At 40.3% G+C, this 20,419-nt stretch overlaps 1 protein-coding gene across 1 annotated transcript in view; it reads left to right on the forward strand.

Annotated features, from left to right (window-relative positions):
• Positions 1–342: 342 nt before the first annotated feature.
• RUNDC3B (RUN domain containing 3B) overlaps positions 343–20,419 on the forward strand; it is a 50,762-nt gene continuing 30,685 nt past the window's right edge. Inside the window, exons 1-4 of the mRNA XM_035318933.1 lie at positions 343–575; positions 6,032–6,147; positions 13,799–13,932; positions 16,848–16,933. Coding sequence (XP_035174824.1) covers positions 472–575; positions 6,032–6,147; positions 13,799–13,932; positions 16,848–16,933 — 440 coding nt within the window. The 5' untranslated portion in view covers positions 343–471. The remainder of the gene's footprint in view (positions 576–6,031; positions 6,148–13,798; positions 13,933–16,847; positions 16,934–20,419) is intronic.

Below are 20,419 nucleotides of genomic sequence, written 5' to 3' on the forward strand. Positions count from 1 at the left end.
CGGCCGGGCGGACACAAAGGCGAGGAGCCGCGGCGGGGAGCAGCTCCCCTCAGGGGAGAGGAGGAGACGGGGAGCGGGCGGCCCCGCCTCGCCCTCAGGCGCGGCCCCTGTGGAGCCCCGGCCCGGCGGCCCCGCGATTGGCTGGCGGCGGCGGCGCTCTGCGGCTGCTGCGCCTCCCGCCCGCCCGCCGTGGCTGCCCGGCTGCCGGCCGCGGGGGGGGTCGATCCGACCCCGACCCCAGCCCCGACCCCGCCCCCGCCCCCCGCCCCGCTGCGGGGACCCCGCCGCCGCCTCCTCCTCCTCGCCGCTCGGCCCGCCGCCTGCCTCGGGGCGCTGCTGCGGCGCGGAGACGGCGGCGCGGGGGTCTCCTCCTCCTCCTCCTGCTCTTCCTCCTCCTCCGGCAGTGGCGGCGGTGCCGGCATCCCCCGTGCCGCCAGGCCGGGAACAAAGGCTCGGCGGCGGCCGCCCGAAATGGCGTCCCTCGGCTTAGGGGGGCTGAGCGCCGCCGCCCGCAGGAAGAGCGTCCCGTCCCGCAACGCCGCGGTGGAGCGGCGGAACTTGATCACGGTGTGCAGGTGAGACCCCGGCCCCTGCCCCTGCCTCCAGCGGCACGGAGGTGCCCGGCGAGCCCCGGCCGAGCGGGGCGGCCCCGCAGCCTCCGCCCTGACTCAGCGCCTCGGCGAGGAGGGGCACGGACAGCGCCGGGGCTGGGTTGGGTTGGCAGCCGCCGGGCCTCGGCCGCGGGGGGTGGGATACGGGCAGGGCCCCAAAAGGCCGAGCTGAGAGTGGTGCCGCTGTTAAAGAATAAAAATAAAAGGGTTTGGAGCCGCGCTGAGGGCGTGCGGGGCCGGAGGGGGAGCCCCGGGCTGCTCGGGGGAGCGGCCAGGTGTGCGCCGTGCTGCCGGAGGAGGCGGCGCCGAGGGGATGTTTGCATCCCCCAGATCTGGAGCAGGACATCCGCAGTACGGAGCTAGACCGGCTGCGTTAAAAAATAAATGCTTAGCCTTGGTTACACAAGCTCAGGGATCCTTCCCGGGGATTCCCGTGTAAGGGTTTTCTGTGCTCTCCTTGCTGGATTGCATGCGGCGTTTCCAAGCCGGCCCTGGCATCACTGCAAACTTTTTAGACCTACAGGCATGCTGACAACAGTGAGGCCATCAGTGCGTTTCTTTCAACTACTACATTCGCAAGGTGTCAAAAAATTTTGAGTATTTTCTAGAGAAGGTCTTCAACAGTCTTACGTGAGATACGATGTAATTTTCATTCTTACAAATTTTAAGTGTATCACAAAATCAGGGACATAAGTTTGTGTCCTCACTGCTTAATGCTGCAGCAATACTTTTAAAAAAGGGTTGGGACACCCCCCTCCCTTTTTTTCTTTTATTGTACGCTGTTTAATGGATTTTACTAAGTGTACCTGTGTCATCCAACTACCCAAAGGATAGCCTCCAAATCCTAGTATCTGGCTTTCAGAGCAGCATCTGTACTATATATGTATATATATAGTCAAACGTGTTGAAGCAGATTAAATAGAATAAATAAAATTTTTCAGTTTTCTCAACGGCAGCTCTGCTGTTGCTGCAGATATACTGATATTGCCAATCCACAGGCTTGGGAAAAGAGCGGTTTTATCAAGTAATAGTGCAACTGTGCAGCACATAATCAATTCTTTTTAAAAGAGTGTCTTGTATTCTGCAGAGCTTGCTGCTTTATTCTACCACATCAATTGAGAAAAATTCTCCTGCATTCTCTGCTGTTACATTTTCTGCTCTTATTTCATGTAGGTGTCATGGTGTTGTAACATAGTTTCTGAGAATCTTGGAAGTCTGAGGGCTTTCACTCAAATACATATGAAACAATGAATTGCAGCAGAAAGCACTCGAAATCGGCGTATTTAATTATTTTCTGTAAAACAATCTAATATCGCTATATCTTCACAAAGCCTGAGATTCCTAGCTCGTAAAGGCAACTTAAATTTGGAAAGAGTGATGAGAAAAAATGAGCTTTTTTTTTGTTATGGAGTGCATCCATTTTTACATTTTTATTCTTCCACCATGTTTGGGTGAAAATGTTTTAAATATTTCTTGCCTTGTTGCAGTTATTACATGTTTGCTATTATCGAAAAGTGTTATTTGTTAGGAATAGCCAAAATAGTAGCAAAACTGCAAAAATAATTGTCACAAGTTTTTGACCGGAAAGGGCTATGAGAAATTCCTGGTAAAAATAGCTCCAATGAATTGATTCAATTATATTTGGATGATATTGCTTGCTACCCTGTGAAAGTGAGAGATTACAAGGAAGATATTCTTTTGAAATACTGTCAGCTAGCAGTCTCTAATAATTTAATGAACTATTTTTTCAAAGCTTCATTTTAGCAGGTTTTTGTTTGATAGTTAGACCAGGCTTTAGGTTTTTAGTACTTTTTTACAGTGATGATATCTAACTCTTCATGCAGATGTGGCTAGGTTCTGAAATTTACAGTTCTGGAAGGAAGAGATGGTTTCTACTAAAATGTTGGGTGCCAGTGTAGCCACAGGAAGCAATGATAGCTTCCCTAAACTAATTGTATGAGAAAATAAGTGGTTGCGTTTGTGTAACCGCATGGTGGTGATTTAAATTGCAATAATTTTAATGTGTTTTTTTTTTGTTGTTGTTGTTGTTGTTGCTTAAATAAGCATTACATGTTCTAATCTCTCTCTATGTACCTTTCTTCTCCAGACTTTGATGCCTTCCATTTTCCATTAAGTTGGGGAACTTTCCAATAAGCAGGGATTTTGAGACTGATCTTCTTCCAAGGCAGAGAGAGGCCTTGGAAGTGAGGGTCGTAGCTATTGCGGAATGCTAATACAGAATGGAAAAACTTGCAGGAAATGTGGTTTTTAAAATAGTGATTTCACTGATATGCATTGAAGCTGTTGCATCTCAGTGACGCTGAACCGAACCGTCTGGTCTCACGTACAAGCCGCGTTGTATGGGGTGTTCATTTATCATCCTGGGGCTTAATCTATTTTAATAGTTTGTTCTTTACAGTGACATGTTTTACATTGATTCCCAAATTACAAACTAAATACATTTGAAAAGATCCTTAAATTCATCTGAAAACTGACAGAATCCGAATCTGACAGTGAGAAGTGACAAATTCATATAGCAGGGAAATTTTCCGCCTACTTCCTTTTCTGACTAGAAGCTTGTTGCTGCTTTATAAGTCTTCCAAAGTGCAGTACAAGTTTGGAAAAAACACCTCTGACCCGGGATATATCCAGAAAATGTTTGGCTTTGATTTGGAGTTATCCAAGGGATTTGGGAGACCTTCTGGTGTATCTTGAAAAATGGCAGAAGAACCTACCCAAAAAGGATTTATAGAAATTTTTCTTACTCAAGGATGTTTCTCTCCTACCTAGGAGTTCAGGAGCTCTTGTTAAGGTTGGAGAACTCTGCTGTTTCTGTATCTGTGGTTCAGCTCAGGCAGGACTGTATTTGTGACAGAGACATATATCCAAGGACTGGAAAACATTGGGGGTCACACATTGTCTAGGAACACTGGTATTGGAGTCCCTCCAATGGCAATTACTGCATGGGGGATGAATAAAACACAGCTAAACAAAAACAAAAAGCCCAAACCCTGTTATTGCAGTGGAGCAATAGGTTTGGGGAATACATCGCTCCTCTGATGCCACAGCCCATAAAAAGTTCATCTTAGGGCATTGCAGGTTTGTTTTCATGATGCTTTATTTTTTCATGTCGTTTAGGTACAATTTCTCCGTTAGCCTCTGCGATGTACGTAGCCTGTTGCTCCAGAGCATGGTGCTGTTGTAGAAGCCCAGTGGAGAGAATATGAGGTTGGGATCCACAAAGGGAAACAAGAAAGCTGCTTGTCATGAGCCTCTGACTCTGTGCCTGCTTGGGCATTGTTTCCTAATAGCTCCTGTGTACTTCAGGCTTGACCTTTTCTTTTTTGATGTTCAGTCCCCAGTGGTTCTGCGTAACTGAGGAAAAGCGCGGGCTTTCTTTTTGGGGAGAGGGGTGTTGAACACTGGAAATAACGAGTCATCTTTCATGAGTGAGTAAAATTGCTTACCCCAAAGACATTTCCAGTCGATCTGATTTTGCGTGGTAGTGCTGTTACCTTCCTGCTCTGTGGAAACGAGGCGTCCGCACTCAGGCTCCCTGTCAGTTCCCCAAATAGCCAACTTCAGCCCAACTCGCCGTAGCTAGACAGGGCTGTCTAAATTTGTGGTGAAAGCGTAGAGCAGAGAGATGGAAAATAATACTCCTACAGGGAGCATAGTGGCAGTAATAGAAGCACTTGAAAAGATGGCCATTAATGCTGATGAGCTGTTAGACTCTCTTTTCTAATCAGACCCTAGCTGTGGTGCAGCTTTGAGGAAGCAGTCATTACCACCATTAGAGTAATCAATAGCAGCGGTACTGACTAGATATAAATTTACTGGTGGGCACACTTGTCTCTCACTTACTTAAAATTGGTTAAAAACGTGGAGGAGTTCAAAAGTGAGTCATAACTTGGCACTGCAAAAGCAGCTTCCTCCCCCAGGCTTCCCCCTCCTAGCCCTGCCCGGCCCAAAGCACTAAAACCACAGGAGAAACCTGCAGGAAGGGTCGCGTGGGGAGTCTTTACTCAGAAGTTTACTTAGGATAACATCATTGAATTGGAACTCCTGAGATATATATGTCAATCCAGTCTGAGCGTAATCGAGGATGGTTTCATTTAGTAAATAAGCGTCAGGAGGCCGCGCTGTCTCCGCTAGGGATGCTTTGACAGCAGAGAGCGTTTGGAAACTGTACGGCTGGCTGAGGAAGTCTGTCCTGGCCTGCATAGCATGCTGCTTCTGCAGCTGTGCCGTGGTTGGTGGTGAGATGCTGTGAACCATGATTGTTATGGATGTGGCTGTATTTAAGAGGTGCTCTGCTCCCAGGTACGAAGAACCGGGATCAGCTGGTGGAGGGGAAGTGGCACAGCTGGGAGCTATGTGCTCGGCACAGGGCATGGGGTGAGAGCTTCCTGAGGTGCTGCTGTCGAAGTTCAGGTGTGCTGAAACCATGGCCTCAGGCTCTAGCAGGGATCCATTAATACAGATACAGCTTGTTGCAAAAAACCACACCATGATGAACACTTCCACAAAGCATTACTTTTGGGGTTGAGGACATACCAAACTTGCCTGAAAGCCGAAGAACAAAGAGCAGAAAGTAAAACCTGATTATGATAAAATGTGGAAGATGAGAGAAATGCACATTTTTGCCATGTTTCTCGGGGTTTAAATTATCCTCTTCTGAATAACAATAAAGATGTGTACGTGCAGGTGCAACTAAACACAGACTGAATGACTGGTTGTGCATTGTCTGCTTTTGAGAGTGGCTTGATAGAGCCTTTCCAAATTCAAGTATTGGATCATTTAAATTGATAGCTTTGCTGGCTTAACAAAGTAATGTGATGCTGAATAGGGATTACCCCATTCTCAGGGAAATCAGCCTGCCCAAGTTAATGCGCAGAGATAACAGTGCATGAAAATTCATTGTTTTATAATATCTTTGGATTATTCTTGCATTAGGATAAGATTACAGCATTCTCAGAATAACACTTATATTTCTGATTCTTGGGCATGGATTTTAGGAATGAAAGGAGTACTGAGGGAAACGTCAAGCAAAAATCATGATGTTTAGCATTACCAAGAAATTGATGTTGGAAGCCTTGGAGTGCTTCTTTTTGTCCAGCTTTATTCAAATATTTTAGAGCAGTGGAAAATACTTAGAAAATACTGTTAGCTCACGTTTAGCTAGAAAGTATGGTGCATTTTTCTTTCTGTTTTTAAGGCTTGATGCTGAAGACCAGTCGTGGTGATTGTATTTCCAGGCAATTTCTTGGCATGGTTGTGTCTGCATCGCTCTGATTGTGTTAGCAATCAAAGGGGGTTTTCTGGTTCTTTGTTCATTTGTTTTATCCAAACTACTGTCCCAATGTGAAGGACCAATATCTGTCGATATCATTTCTGATTGTCCTTTGCTTTTACTGTAGGTTTTCAGTCAAGACTCTGATTGACCGTTCCTGCTTTGAGACCATAGATGACACTTCCCCTGAATTTAATAATTTCGCAGCCATTCTGGAACAAATTCTAAGTCATCGACTGAAAGGTATGTTAATAAACTTTGTTACTGGTGATGCTTTTTCTGGGAGAGTTTGCGTATGTGAAACTAGTTCATAGAAACTCCTTGATGCTGAATGAAAGTGTTGGCTTTCTTTTGTGTCTGCCCCTTTGCTGTTGCCTTCCTGATGGAGTACGTTACTGTGGAAAAGTCAAGGAAACAGTTTTGTCAGGCGTGTTTGTGATGTTCATGTTGGAAGCCTTCTCGGCTGGTAATTAAGCAAGTGGATGTTGCCATGGTGCTGAGCTCTGTCTGCTTTTGTGCTTTATGATAAGTCAGTGTTCTGGGACTGAAAGACGGCTGTGGTGTTTTTTGCTTTAACGGAAGGTATAAAGGCCCTGTCTGTGGTGCTGCTCCCTTGTCTTTCTCCCTTCCTTGCTTTTGTTGCTTGCTTTTCCAGGTACTGTGTTTAGGTCATTTCATTTCCCCTTCCCCCTGCGGTGAAGCTGGCTTTCTTTTTGGTACTGGAATGCAATGGATCTGGATTAAATTGCTTTTGAGAAAGGTCAGTTGTTGATTCTCCTCCTGTGTCAGAGTCAGATGTTCTAATTCAAGAAAACGTCTGTTTGCATTTTCTGATTGTTCTAGAGGAAGCTGCTTTGCTGAAAGGACAGAGTGTGCCTTAGCACTAACAGTCACTAGAAAAGGACTTTGGAAGCTTCTCCTCATTTCTCGGTTCTGTGTACGGTTTCTGAAATTATTTGAAGATTATAAAGGACATCATCTAAATATAGATGTGTAATGTGACAATCCACTCCTTTTCATACTTTTGCTTTTTAATATTCATAACTAAGTTTTGTGAACAATATTGTGTGTAGGCTGACATTTGAGTAGCACAATTACTACCTGCTGTCGTTCTGTCAGAGAAGGAAAAAAAATCACACAGTGGGGTAGGAACACAGTGTTTGTCACATGGTGACAAAGATTATTGGAGCGATTATGGGTATTTAGCAACTTGACACTGCAGAGAGATTAGGCTGTTCCCCCCCTCTCCACCGTGATGTTTGAGCAAAAATCATCATGAATTTTATTTTTGCTTTTATTTTTATTTTTTCCCAGTGTTCATTTGCTTCACAGCTTATTATCTGGGACGGGCGGTACAGAGAAGGTGTGACGGGTTGGCAAATCAGTTACAGGATTTGCAAGAAAAAAAAAACAAATAAATCGAGAAAATCAAAAAAGCTAAAGCCCTCCCCTTGTAATTACCAGGGAACTTTACAGAGTTAAATAAAAATATGGAAAAAGGCAGCAACTTGTGTGTCATGTTGCTAATGGGGAATATAATAAACTAGATCACTGCGAGTAATTATTTTATTCTTTAAAAACTTGGGGGGGGAATTGAGATAATGTACTGTGACATTTCAAAATTTAAGAGTATTTAATATTATACGACACAGGGCTTGAAAGAAATTGCATTTTATTGATGGAAGTGACTAATATGTTTTGAACGCATACTTAGCATCAGTGGGAGCGCAGTAAAAGCAGACTGGTGATTGCAGTGGGTTGTGTAAAATGTTGTAAGGCAGGCAGAACATACGTGATGTGTTTGTCTGTGGTAACGTAAATGGCTCCATTGTATCACAGGATAATCTCATGGCAGTATTGTTAAACAGATGGGCCAGATTTGAGAGTTTGAGTATATAGACATTAACTTTCGTAAAGCCATGGCAAATAACAATTCTTAGTCTTTAACTTCCATCAGCAATATGAGCACCATTTTCATATTGAGTTTTTGTAGGTAACTGTGCTGCTGTTGCCAGCTCAGAATAGCAAAAGGGTCAGGAAACAACAGTCCTGGTGGTTTGGGTGGTTTTGGTTTTTCTCTTCTTTTCTTTCTCTCTTGTGCAGTTTAATACAGAATGTTTATTTTCTCTAGAAAAGTGAGCCCATGTGAACCTAATGAGGTTCAACAAGTGCAAGGTGCTGCACCTGGGCTGGGGCAATCCCAGACATGAGCACAGACTGGGAGAAGAGCTCATTGAGAGCAGCACTGCAGAGAAGGATTTGGGGTTCTGGTGGATGAAAAGCTCAACATGAGCTGTCAGTACATGCTTGCAGCCCAGAAGGCCAACTGTGTCCTGGGCTTCATCAAAAGAGGAGTGGCCAGCAGGGGAGGGAGGTGATTGTACCCCTCAGCCTTTGTGAGTCCCCACTTGGAGGGCTTCGTCCAGGTCTGGGGCCCCCAGCACAAGAAAGATGTTGATCTGCTAGTGTGGGTCCAGAGGAGGGCCATGAAGTTTATCAGGGGGCTGGAGCACCTCCCCGATGAAAACAGGCTGAGAGAGCTGGGGATGCTCAGCCTGGAGAAGAGAAGGCTCTGGACTGACCTCATTGCAGCTTTTCAATGCTTAAAGGAAACTTATATAAAAGATAAATGACAACTTTTTGCTTGGGCAAATAATGGTAGGACAAGGGGTAAATGGCTTTACATTGTTTTAAGAGGGTAGACAGATTAGATATAAGGAAGAAATTCTTGACTGAGGGTGGTGAGGCCCTGGCACAGGCTGCCCGGAGAAGCTGTGGATGCCCCATCCCTGGAGGTGTTCGAGGCCAGGCTGATGGGGCTTTGGGCAACCTGGTCTGGTGGGAGGTGTCCCTGCCCATGGCAGGGGTTGGAACTGGGTGATCTTTAAGGTCCCTTCCACCCATTTTATGATTCTATTATTTCAATGTCATTTTGTCCTTAGCTAAATGTTTATATTTCAGTTACACTAATCTTAGTGTTACCTGTCACTGTAAAAAAAATCCTTTTGACCCCTTTCCCACTGACTTCACGCCTCCGCCCTTTCCCTAGTATTTGCTTTTGCCCCAACCAAACAGGTAGAAAACCAGTGACTTTCCCCATGAGCATGCTTTAAGCAAAGTGCTCTTTTTCTTAAAAGTGGCTTAGATGTGGGCGTTTGCTTAGTAATAAAATGAGGTTAGCATAACTCTATCAGCTCACACAATGGAGATATGTGACTGCTGCTTGAATGCAGCTATCTGTTCATGTGCTGCAGCAGACCTGGTGCATGTGGCACCAAAACAGTACCACAGAAGATAACATAGCATGCTGTGGTCAAAACATTGGCCACCTCTGTACACCAGTGATGAAAGAAGCAGTCAGGGATAAACCACGTGTTAGAAAAAGCAGTCTGGCTCACAGCCTGTTTTCGAATTACCCCGAGGAAGATCGTGTGGGTAAGCATTAATTGTCTTTGCAGGGATTGGAAGCCATTGGCTGCCCTCTGCTCCAGAAAGTGGAAAGAGAGTTATCCCTCCCTGTACTGTGTGATGCTGGGTGTGCGGTACTTTCTCCATAGGAGTGCTGGATTTATTGTGAATGCAGAGTAGATCCAGTATCATAATGAGAAGGATATAATGTGTGTGTCCTTCAAGCCTGCTGGCAAGATAGAATAGTACTGGAGAGGACAATTGAAAATCTTGAAAAGGCAGAGAGAAGGAGTGACAGACAGAAGACAAGACTCTTAGGTTCCTTGTCTGGAATAAGAATTTGCATGGTTTCGTAATGCAGCAGACTAGTGGTTTCTGAGTGGATACACAACATTTTAAGGTCGCTAAACCAAGTAGGAGCTTTAGTTCTGAATGGGGATTTTACAAATTTGTGTACAAATGTAAGTGTATTTAATACTCTTTACTACAAGGTGCCATAATTTCAGGAGCCATTTTTTCGCCCAGATAGTTTGGAATTTTTTCTTTCTTAATCTTTTAGTACTGTGGAAATTTAGCCATATCTTTTGTCTGTCTTACTGGCTTTCTGTATTCACTGCTGGCCACAAATTTTTCAAGTATCTTTCTGTAAGGCTCCTTTTTATCAAGTCAGCTGAGTGAATATAGTTAGTGCAGATACGATAGGGGCATAGGAAATCGTTCAGCAATAGTACGTGGGATTTGATCACGGATATATCCTAGCTAATTTGAAACCTGAGGCCAATTCAAAGTGATGTATATGTCGTCTTTACTGTATTGCAATATTGTATGTTTTCCTGCCTTTTTCTATCATTTTAAATTAGTTTTAACTGAGTTAGCAAGGAGGAACTACAAAAACTATTGTAGATTTTTATGGTCATCGTCTCTAACTTTTTTTTTTGAAAACTCATCTCTAACATACTTCTGAAAAGTACTGTCATATGTATGTATCTGTTGACTTACTGTGTCTTTATTTTAGCTTCCTTTGCAACAAACGTGTTTATGTCCAAACTGCTAGCCAGTATGCATGGCTAGAAATAGTTTGAGTATAAACTAGGTCCTGGCAGTGGCAGCATACATAGTGCATCTTGCTTGTGACTCTTGTAATTTTTGAGTGTTGTAATTACTGTGAGCATCCTTGTCATCTGTACGCTTATTTTGCACCTACCACCATAATGACACAAAGTGTGCTGTACTTTGCTATTTTGATGTTTTCACAGCTTCACATGCCTTTTATCCTGTATGTACATGTAGAAGGTATTATAAAAATGTCAAAAGTTTCTGCTGGAGTTGTCCACAGAAGCTGCTTATCTCTGTCTTTGATCTACGTTATTCCTAATTTGTAGTGACTGGAGTTTGTTTTGTTTACTTTTGTAGAAAACTTAACTATGAGTAGTAAGGTGGTTAGTGCTGCTTGAGTGGAAAGATAAATGCAATAGTTGTCTTCCCTTCCTCACTCTACAAAATGTTTGACAAAATGCTTTATCAGTTTTCTGGTAGCAGTGATGGTAAATGGCTGTAAGAGTGGTGCTGCTACTAAATAAAATGTTGTCCAGTTTTAATGCTATCTTCTTCATAGCAAGGTGGACTATTACATAATTCATTGCTGTAGCAGTGACAGACTTTTCTGTCACTTCTTATCCCTTCCCATATGGTTTTTATTTTACTTATTTTTTTAGTTTCAGAAAAAAGAATCCTGATTGTTACTACTTAGCAATGGGGGAACTTTTTCTAAATCTGAAGTTGGACCGAGAATGAGTAGGAATCAAGCTGCTTTAAGGGCTTATTTGAGAAGAATTTGTTGGGAGTGAGAAAAGATCTGCACCAGCTAGTGTTGTGGATATTTGTATTTTTTTCCAGACTGGAGCAAGAAGTGGGTTGGTATGAATACGTGTGCAAGAGTATTTAAAAACAGGGTGAAATTAAAAAAAAATAATAATAATTAAAAAATCATAGTAGTGTTTCTATTTGCTTTGTATTTGTATAACCTAGAATCAAATTAATTTGAATAATGTTTGATATTGAATATACAGCTTCCATGCTGCCCTAACAATTTTGACTGGCTGACAACACCAGTGATGCCTTTCCTGTTGGAAGAGCTGTGAGCCTCTGAATCTTTTGGTGATCCGTAAACTTCATGGTGAAGGCCACATACTGTATGTACTTCAGACCCCCCAGGAAACTTACTCCTTCCGTTAGAAAAGCTTTGGCAAAGTATGTGTTATATGCTGAAAAGAGCTTTCATTATTTTTTTTAGGACCCTTTAAAACCTAGATCTGGTTTTAGCATTTTCATTTCTCATTCTTGAGAGTTCATTATCTAAAGATTAAATAGAATCTCATACACTGGAAGTGTTTAAAACTGTAGGAAATATACAGGTTAGGATCTTATTTAGCAGTTTTTAAAATATACTATTCTGTCATTCTTTTCCAATTTTTTTTGGTGTATGGAATGGATAAGGATGTTTTTCTTAAGATGCTGTTAATTACTAGAGTGTGGGCAACGCCTCACTTACAGGGAGAAAATAGTGAAATATCCTTGGTTCAGAAAAGGCCCGAGGCCAGTTCCTCCTGAAGTCTGGAGTCCATCCTACCAGCTTGTGCAGTGCTGGCTGTGGGACTGTAGCCTGCTGTTAGGGCAGAGTATAGCATAATTATGCCCAGCTTGCTTTGTCGATCAGTGTAAGCCAAGTAAGTGCTGTGTGCTGGTACGTATCTCTATTATAAAGGTATTTTTGGTTTTGACTTCAGAAAACTATAGAGCAAAACTGTCTGTTCCTTGCAGAATGTATTCTGTCAGTGAAGAAGCATTGCATGATATGCTGCCTTCATTAGCTGGGACTATGAAGTCATCTTCACACCTCAGTTGCATTTAATTTTGCTGGTATAAGCCCCAGGGCAGAAATATTTCTGATATGATAAAGAATGTGAAAAATACCAGTAGCTTTTGGTATTGTTAAAACACTGTTGAATTGTTATTGCTGTCCACTGCACTTGACATTTCAAAAAGAGGAAGTTCATAAGATCAGTTACCTTACAGAAATGCTTTTATTTTAGTCCTCAGAGCTAAGAAGATCTGAAGCTACTGCAGCTACAGCACATTGGGATTTTGTTTTTTTCCTTTTGGCATATTGAGCTTCTATATATTAATTTCATCTTCTCTCTGTCTCAATTTTTAATATATATATATTTTTTTAAGTTCTTTATCAAGCCTTGTATTTATCAAATAAATCCATGTGGCAAAGTAAGCAGATGGGCCACACAGTCAAGTTGCCTGCACCCTCGGGGGGAGGGAAGCAAAAGCAAAACACTTGAATTTCTTAGGATCACCGGGGGCAGATCTTTGACACTGCTCTGGCTATACTTGAAGCGAAGACAAGTCACGCTAGATGGAGATATCCTTGGCATCTCTTTTGGCATTTTATTTTCAGCATGTATGATTTACAGTATCGGCCTAATGTATTCTGTCTTGAAATCTGAGCTTTCAAACAAGCAAAATAACTACCAGGCTTTCTGATAAACTAGTAAAGCTTCAGAAGTACAACTCAAGACATGAAATAAAATTAGCTTAAAAATAAGATCTTATTTTATACAGAGAAAAGGTTTTGTATGTATAATAATGGCAGTCACCAGAGGGCAATATTCACTTTTTTTTTTTTTTTTTTTTTTTTTTTAACATATTTCTTTGCAACTGTGTGCTGTTAAGTCTGGAAAATGAGGTTTTGCTGTTGCCTCTGCAATTAAATTTATTTTGTGTGTGGTAGTTTTCTAATGGTAACACATCCCAAGCTGAAAAAAATATAATAATGAATGGTTTTAATTAAAGATCCAGAAGAGATGTTGATTTGCTGAATTCATTTTGGTTAACTTCCCAAGGAGTAGTCTGTATGTACTCTAAAAGTAAATTGTGAATGCAAAACCTTTTTGGTCATTCATCTATTTCTCCTTCACTGAAAGCACATTTGTAAAAAATTCCAGCCTTGCTCCTAAAATAAAGGTAACGCCACAGCAGCAAAGACTGGTTATTTTTTTGTGTGTATCTGTGTGTATATATGTATATAAAGAACAAAAGGCTATTTACTTCTTGCGAGGAAGTAAAGAATATGATTCAAAAATCATATTTTTGAGTCACGACAGTGTGTGCTCTGTTGTGACTAAAGAGTCCCATGAGTGTTACTATAGCATACTAACAAGAAAAAAAAAGTACAGGCATGTACACAAGTCCCAAACTTCTCTTTCACATCATTTTCAAATTAGGGTGAGCTGCATAATGCAAGTTGCTTTTTCCACCTGTGCAGATGGTTTCCAGGGATTTGTGGACTTGCTGGTATAAAATACAGTCACTGCAGGCATTGTGTAGGAACCACAGGGAGGTATCTTATTTATACTCATCTCCAATAAGCAGGGAGGGAGGTTCATAAATCTTTACATATTTTGTATTTTGATTTAAGGTCAAATCACCTGGTTCGGCTATGAAAGTCCTCGTAGTTTTTGGGACTACATTCGAGTAGCTTGCCGAAAAGTCTCTCACAATTGCATCTGCAGTATTGAGAACATGGAGAATGTCGGTTCTTCTAGAGCTAAGGTAGGGGAGAAAAAAGCCAAATTAACTTTTAATTACTCTTTCTTCTGTGTAAAGGTAGCTGACACTTCTGTACCCAGAAAAAATAACAGACATATGACTAAACTTGCCCCATTGCATTTTTCATTGTTTGAAATAATTATTTTTGATATCTACCTAGTAAATATTTCTAAAAGAAAGAAAAACATCTTTGATCTGAATCTGTTTCCTTTTAAATTTGAGTTGTTCAGTAGAATAAATCTTAAATTCTCAATTCATTAAGTTGTATCATAAAATTATTGCCTTCATATTTTTTAGTTTACATCTTTTTTTTTTTGGAAAATGCATTATGTTGAGAGAAATTAAGTTCATGTGGGCATACCTACCAAATATAGTTTAATATTGTAGAAATGATTTTTTTTTTCTAACCTAAATATCATTACTTTGTATGCACTTTAAGCACTAATAGAAAAGGTGGGATCAGCCCTGGACGTTTTTTTTGTGACTGTGTAGGAAGCCTTAAATGGGTTCAAGTTTATTTGGTAATAAAGATCCATCATTTTAAAGGATCTATATATGAACGATGTCACAATTTCTGATTTTAGGTACCATAAAATTGTTAAGGAATTAATAATGTAGTATGTTCATATGCATGTGATCCGAATGTCCTCTCAGTAAATTTTAGTAGCAGAGATAGCATAGACCAGCATCTTGAATAAATGTTGTTTGTTATTGAACAGAGTTGAGTATTTTTTAGTAGATTGAGATGCTTTTCAATAGCTCGCATTTCTCTTTACCAAGTAAGGCTGAAGTAAAAGTAGTATAAAAAGGATGTGCAAGTTAATTTTTTTTTCCTAACATTACTGGAAGTAGTTGTTTTAACAGGTACCCAAACTGTGTTTCATGTCTGTTTTTAAAATATTTTAGTTCCAGATTTTGATTGTACTCTAGATTGTTCACAAAAACTTTGTGGTGCATACATTTTTTTTCAGGGGTTTGATTGTGGTTAACACGTTCGAGTTAGAGTTAGTTACAGAACCACAACTTCCATCAATGAAAGATGGTGATGCTTAGATCAAACAGCCCCATGACTCTAGTAGATCTTCAGCTACTCTGTTGATCCATACTATCGTGGAACAGTTTATTTTCTATGTCTCCTGTTGCTACTCTCTTCTTTTGTATAGACTCAGTTTTAAATTTTATACATTAAAATAATATCTATATATTTTTATCTGCAATTTGTCTGAAGAATTTTTGAAATGCTAGAGCCTCAATGACAACAAGCTATTGACTGGCTTTCCTACCTTTAATACTATGTCCTATTCCTAGCGCTCAGTTCACTGGAGTTGATTAAATTGATTAAATTAAGCAGTTTATGTCGAGATCCAGAAATTCAGATAATTTGGAAAACTTATCTCCAGGCACTTTCTGGAGTGATTCACATCCTAGAATCTGATGATTATATAGCCTATATTTGAGATTTATTTTAAAAGTTTTTCTGAATTCCAAAATTTAATCCCATAAATAGGGATATTTAAATTCAGTAGATAACAAGATGCAAAACTACTTATTTAAATATTCTTATACATAAATTCAACTTTTCTTTTACTCTGTGGAAAACTCCATGCCAAATAATAAACAACAAAAAAGCTAATTTATGCAAAAAGTGTGGAGAGCAGCATTAAATTTTTAAAGGTTTGTATGGGAAGAATTTTGGATGTCCGTATCTGAAAAGGCTGAAGGTGTGTTGACACAGGTACTAGTGGCATGCATCAGTTTTACCCGTGGCCCAGAGGTGTTTCTGCTTCAGTCTGTTCGTATGTGTCTGCACATGCCAGCTAGCACTGCTTTCGCTGCAGCTGTGTAGGTGAGCGGTTGGCTAAGCAGCATCCTCGGGGCTCAACTGTGTTCTAAATAGCTGCAACATGAAGGCAGCTATCCAGGGAAACATCCTTTTAATTTTAGTGTAATTGACTAAAGCTTTTGCTGCGTTGCTGGTATTTATAAAGTACTATATATTTGCTATTTAATGTCTGCCTATCTCATTAGAAATTTATATAGATGTAGATCAAATTAAACTGCAAGTAGGATTGTAATCTAATACAGGTAGCTTTGGTGGAATCCTTATAGTGATATTCAGCTAGATGTCAATAAGCACCAAATGTATTAAATAGAAAGGTTAGTTTAACTATTTATATGTTTATAGGGGCTACAGGAAACATTTCTGGTGTTCGCAAGTTAACAAGCAGGACTGAGGCAGACATTAGAAATGTTTTGTAAACTGTAATCCTGTCCTGTCCACTAGACCTGCTAGGTATGACCATAGTGCAGCATTCATATTTATTTTTACAGCTGCTCTTCATTGAATTGAAACTTCTTTGAATGAAGTTTTTTCAAGTTTTTTAGGCCTCTTGGGTTTGTTTTGTCCCTTCCTTTATATTATGTGCACCTTCTATAATGATGTCTCTATTGAGAAATATATAATTTATGCAAATTAGATTATATAAAAATACATCACTGAGTTATGAATTCTCTATTTTTTTAAGTGAATGAATATAGTGAATTAGTTCTTTCTTAAATCACCTTCAGTTGGGTTACTGCTGCTTTACAGTGGAACTGATAGGATGCTTCTAAAACCATGGTCTTCAAAACAAAAAGCCTTCTGCCCTGGTCTGCTACCACCTACGCACTTGAAATTTTGAAAAGGCAAATTTTGAAAAAGAAAATTTAGAAAATTTAAAAACTACACAATTTAAGCAAAATCTTTTTTGTTGTTTTCATTATTACTCTAATGAAGATCAACAATTTCTGTTTGGTAGTAATTTTGAAAATCATGATAATGTCATCCAAGTAAATCAATTTCATTCATTTTCAGATGTAAAATTAACGGTTTCATTTTATAATACTTAAGTATTTGATATCTGTTTTTTTTCTTTCAGGGTCGAGCCTGGATCAGAGTAGCACTTATGGAAAAACATTTGTCTGAATATATTTCCACAGCTCTGAGAGACTTCAGAACAACCAGGTCTCTAAGACTAATTTTGCAGTATTTTAGCAATTGTAGCTGAAGTGAGGGACTTGGGTTTGGAAGTGAATATTCTACTTGAATTGTGTAGGAAAGGATGTCACTAGTTGAATAGATGTAACCTAGTAAAAGATATCTGGACTTAGCATCAATTGATAAGATTTTAGCATGGGTAAAACTGCAAAAATTGCAAATTGCTTTATGATTTAAAAAATGTGGAAATTTGTCTGGAATTCTTCAAAGGTCAAAAGAGAGGAAAACTTCTCTAAAGAAGAAACTAATTCTGAAATTGTAGCCCGATACGGATCGAACTGTAAAACTGTAGAATAGTTTGTATTGCAAGGGACCTTAAAGGGCATCCAGTTCCAACACCCCGTGCCATGGGCAGGGACCTCTCCCGTTAAATCAGTCTGCCTAAGGCCCAATCCAACCTGACCTTGAATATTTCCAGGGTTGGGGCAACCAGAACTTTTCTGGGCAGCCTTCCTCTGGACTCACTCTAATAGGTCCACATTTCTCTTGTTTCCAGTCTGTACTGATGTTTGGGATTGCCCAAACAGGTGCATGTCCTTGCACATGAAGATGTTATAGAATCATTTAAGTTAGAAAAGACCTCTAAGATCATCTGGTCCAATCTTTAACTTAGCACTGTCAAGTCCACCATTAAGCCATGTCAATGAGCTCTACACCTACATGTTTTTTGAATGCCTCCAGGAATGGTGACTCAACTGCTTCCCTGCACAGCCTGCTCCAATACTTCACAGCCTTCTCAGTGAAGAATTTTTTTGCTAACATCCAACCTAAACCTCCCCTGGCATAACTTAAGGCCATTTCCTCTTGTCTTACCACTTGGTGCCTGGGAGAAGAGACAAATCCCTACCTCGCTACAGCCTCCTTTGAGGTAACAATAGAGCATGATAAGGTCTCCCCTGAGCCTCCTTTTTTTCCAGGCTAAATAACCCTGGCACCCTCAGCTGTTCCTTATAAGACTTGTTCTCTAGACTCCTCACCAGCTTCATTGCCCTTCTCTGGACACACTCCAGCACCTCAATGTCCTTCTTGCAGTGAGGGGCCCAAAACCTGAACATGGTATTCAAGGTGTGGCCTCACCAGAGCTGAGCACAGAGGGACAATTATGTTCCTTTCAAAATTAAATAATGTTGACAGAAAGCTGTAGAGACAGAATAAAAATATTTTTTAGACTCAGAGGAACTTTTCTTGGAGAAGAAAGGAGAATTCCAGGAATTTTTTGAGAAATACAGAACAGAACTAGAGATCAGGCTTAGGTTGGATTCTTGATGTAATATGAAAAATATGTAGCAATTTTTTTCTGTACCATTTGATGGTAAAAGCTGGTACAGACAAGAATATGTTTTGTGGTAGAAAATATTTTTACAGGTTTGGACTGGTACTAGAGAGTGTATTGATTGTATTGTCATGATCCTTTTTCCTGTAACAAGGGTGTTTAATAGATTTGTGATGAAGTCATCTAAATATGAGTAAGTCTTGCCCATGTTGTAGTACCTTGTGTTGGACTCAGTTTTAGACAAACTGAAAGGATTACTTAAGATTTTTTTCTGTAAGTACTTCTGTTCATTTAGAATGTTATTTCTGTTTATCATACTATTTTCCCACAGATCTCAATATATTTTGCCAATATTAAGATGACTTTGAAACACAGCTAGGTAAACGTCCCATTTTATGAAAGTTTGCAGTCCTGTCATCTTTATTTTATCCAGATTTGCTTGCATTTACAGTAGACAAGAAGCTGTTAACGCAAAGATTTCTGGTAAAGAAAGTTACTCGTGTGGCCTCAGACTGAAGAGTCACTTGGGTTTTTGAGGGGGAGATGAGGAGGAAGAGGAGGGTCACAAACTATATAGTTAAGTAGTACATTCTTTGTGCCTGTTTGCTAGTGCAGTTTGTTTGCTAGTGGATAAGAGTGATCTTATTTTATTAGCAGTTTCAAATTAATTTATTTGAACATATTGATATTGTATATACTTGAATGTTCTTTCAGTGGTATAAATTTAGGAAACGGTCTTTCTTGCATTCCAATTGTAATACATACAGATTTTGAAGTATTATTGAAAATATGTCTAATAGAATTAGTAATTACATGTTCAGGTGCTGGTGGTGTGGATTTCAGATCTACTAGCAATAATGGACACACTCACCTTCCCACATGTCATTTCAGATAGCTAATAAGGGGCCTAATTTTTTTGATTATTTTTGCACAATTTATTTAGCATTTTAAGTTATTTATTGTGCTACATGTATATTTAATAACTCTATATATACTATACATGTTTCATGGGTGTATGTAGAATGAGATGAATCTATCATACTGCTAGCTCTTTTTGAATCCTGCTGTTTTGTTTGGCTGTGTGATTTTAGGCCTAGTCCTTTAATGAAGCAGCTCATTATTAATGTAGGATCTTCATTTTACACTTGGTACGGGGTTAGACTAAGCATGGGTACGCAATTATTTTTCTAACAAATTGGTCAACACAAAGTCTTACGTTAAAGCAGACTGTTTTCTGTTGTGAGATGCCAACTATAGCAGTGAGCAAAGAGCTGTGAGTTTTCTAAGGGGGCTTTAAGTTTTGGCTGGATTACTGTTGCTGATCTAAGAAACGGTAAAGCTAACATCTGCATCTTGTTGTTTTAAGTATGCCATGTCTTTTTTTGTGTGAGTGCTTCCCGGTACCATTTCACAAGATAGAGTGAGCAGAATACAGAGTAGTACCTGGCAGTGATTTTTCTAAGTGACAGTGAAAAGGTTTGTAGCCGCTTATCCTGGGAGCATTGTTTCTAACTCGTGAATTAAGAGATGGCTTGTGAAGTCCATCTAGCACAGTATTCTGTCTCAGCTAGTTGCCAGTTTAGCCTCCTGTTACATTTCCTGATGTCAAGGGTTAGGGAACTGAGTCTGTACATCATATAGATGACAGTCCTGAAACTGGAGCTATCTTCCCAGAGGAAGTCTCTCAGATTTCTTGCTTCCATTGTAAACATCCATGTTCTTGGACATCATGTTTCCATGCTGCAAATGGATGCCTGTTATGAAACCAAAAAAATGGGAATTCTGGCTGTATGCATTTATAATGAAGTCCCAACATTTTGGAGCTGTGCCCCCAAATGTCTTTTCTGGATGTTTGCCATACGACCAACTTGAGCTATTACTGAGCCATTTGGTTGCTTTCATGCAGTTCTTAAGCAGATGGAGCTTTTGGTAGGGCAGTGTTACTCCCATTATTTGTCAGAAAGATAGGTTGTCATCAGTAACCTGGCACCTGCTTGCAATCATGGATTGCCAGAATGTATAGGTGGACAGTGCATCTCAGGTAAGTGACCTCTCGTCCTTGCATTTAGTGCTGAACAATACGCAGGTCCTGTCTTTACAGGTGTAATGTACAGATATTCACTAACCTTTCTTCCTCTGCTGCTACCAAGAATCTTTTAAAAAGGAAGTCAAATTTGTGT

Source organism: Oxyura jamaicensis, chromosome 2, assembly GCF_011077185.1.
Source record: "Oxyura jamaicensis isolate SHBP4307 breed ruddy duck chromosome 2, BPBGC_Ojam_1.0, whole genome shotgun sequence".
Classification (NCBI taxonomy): Eukaryota; Metazoa; Chordata; class Aves; order Anseriformes; family Anatidae; genus Oxyura; species Oxyura jamaicensis.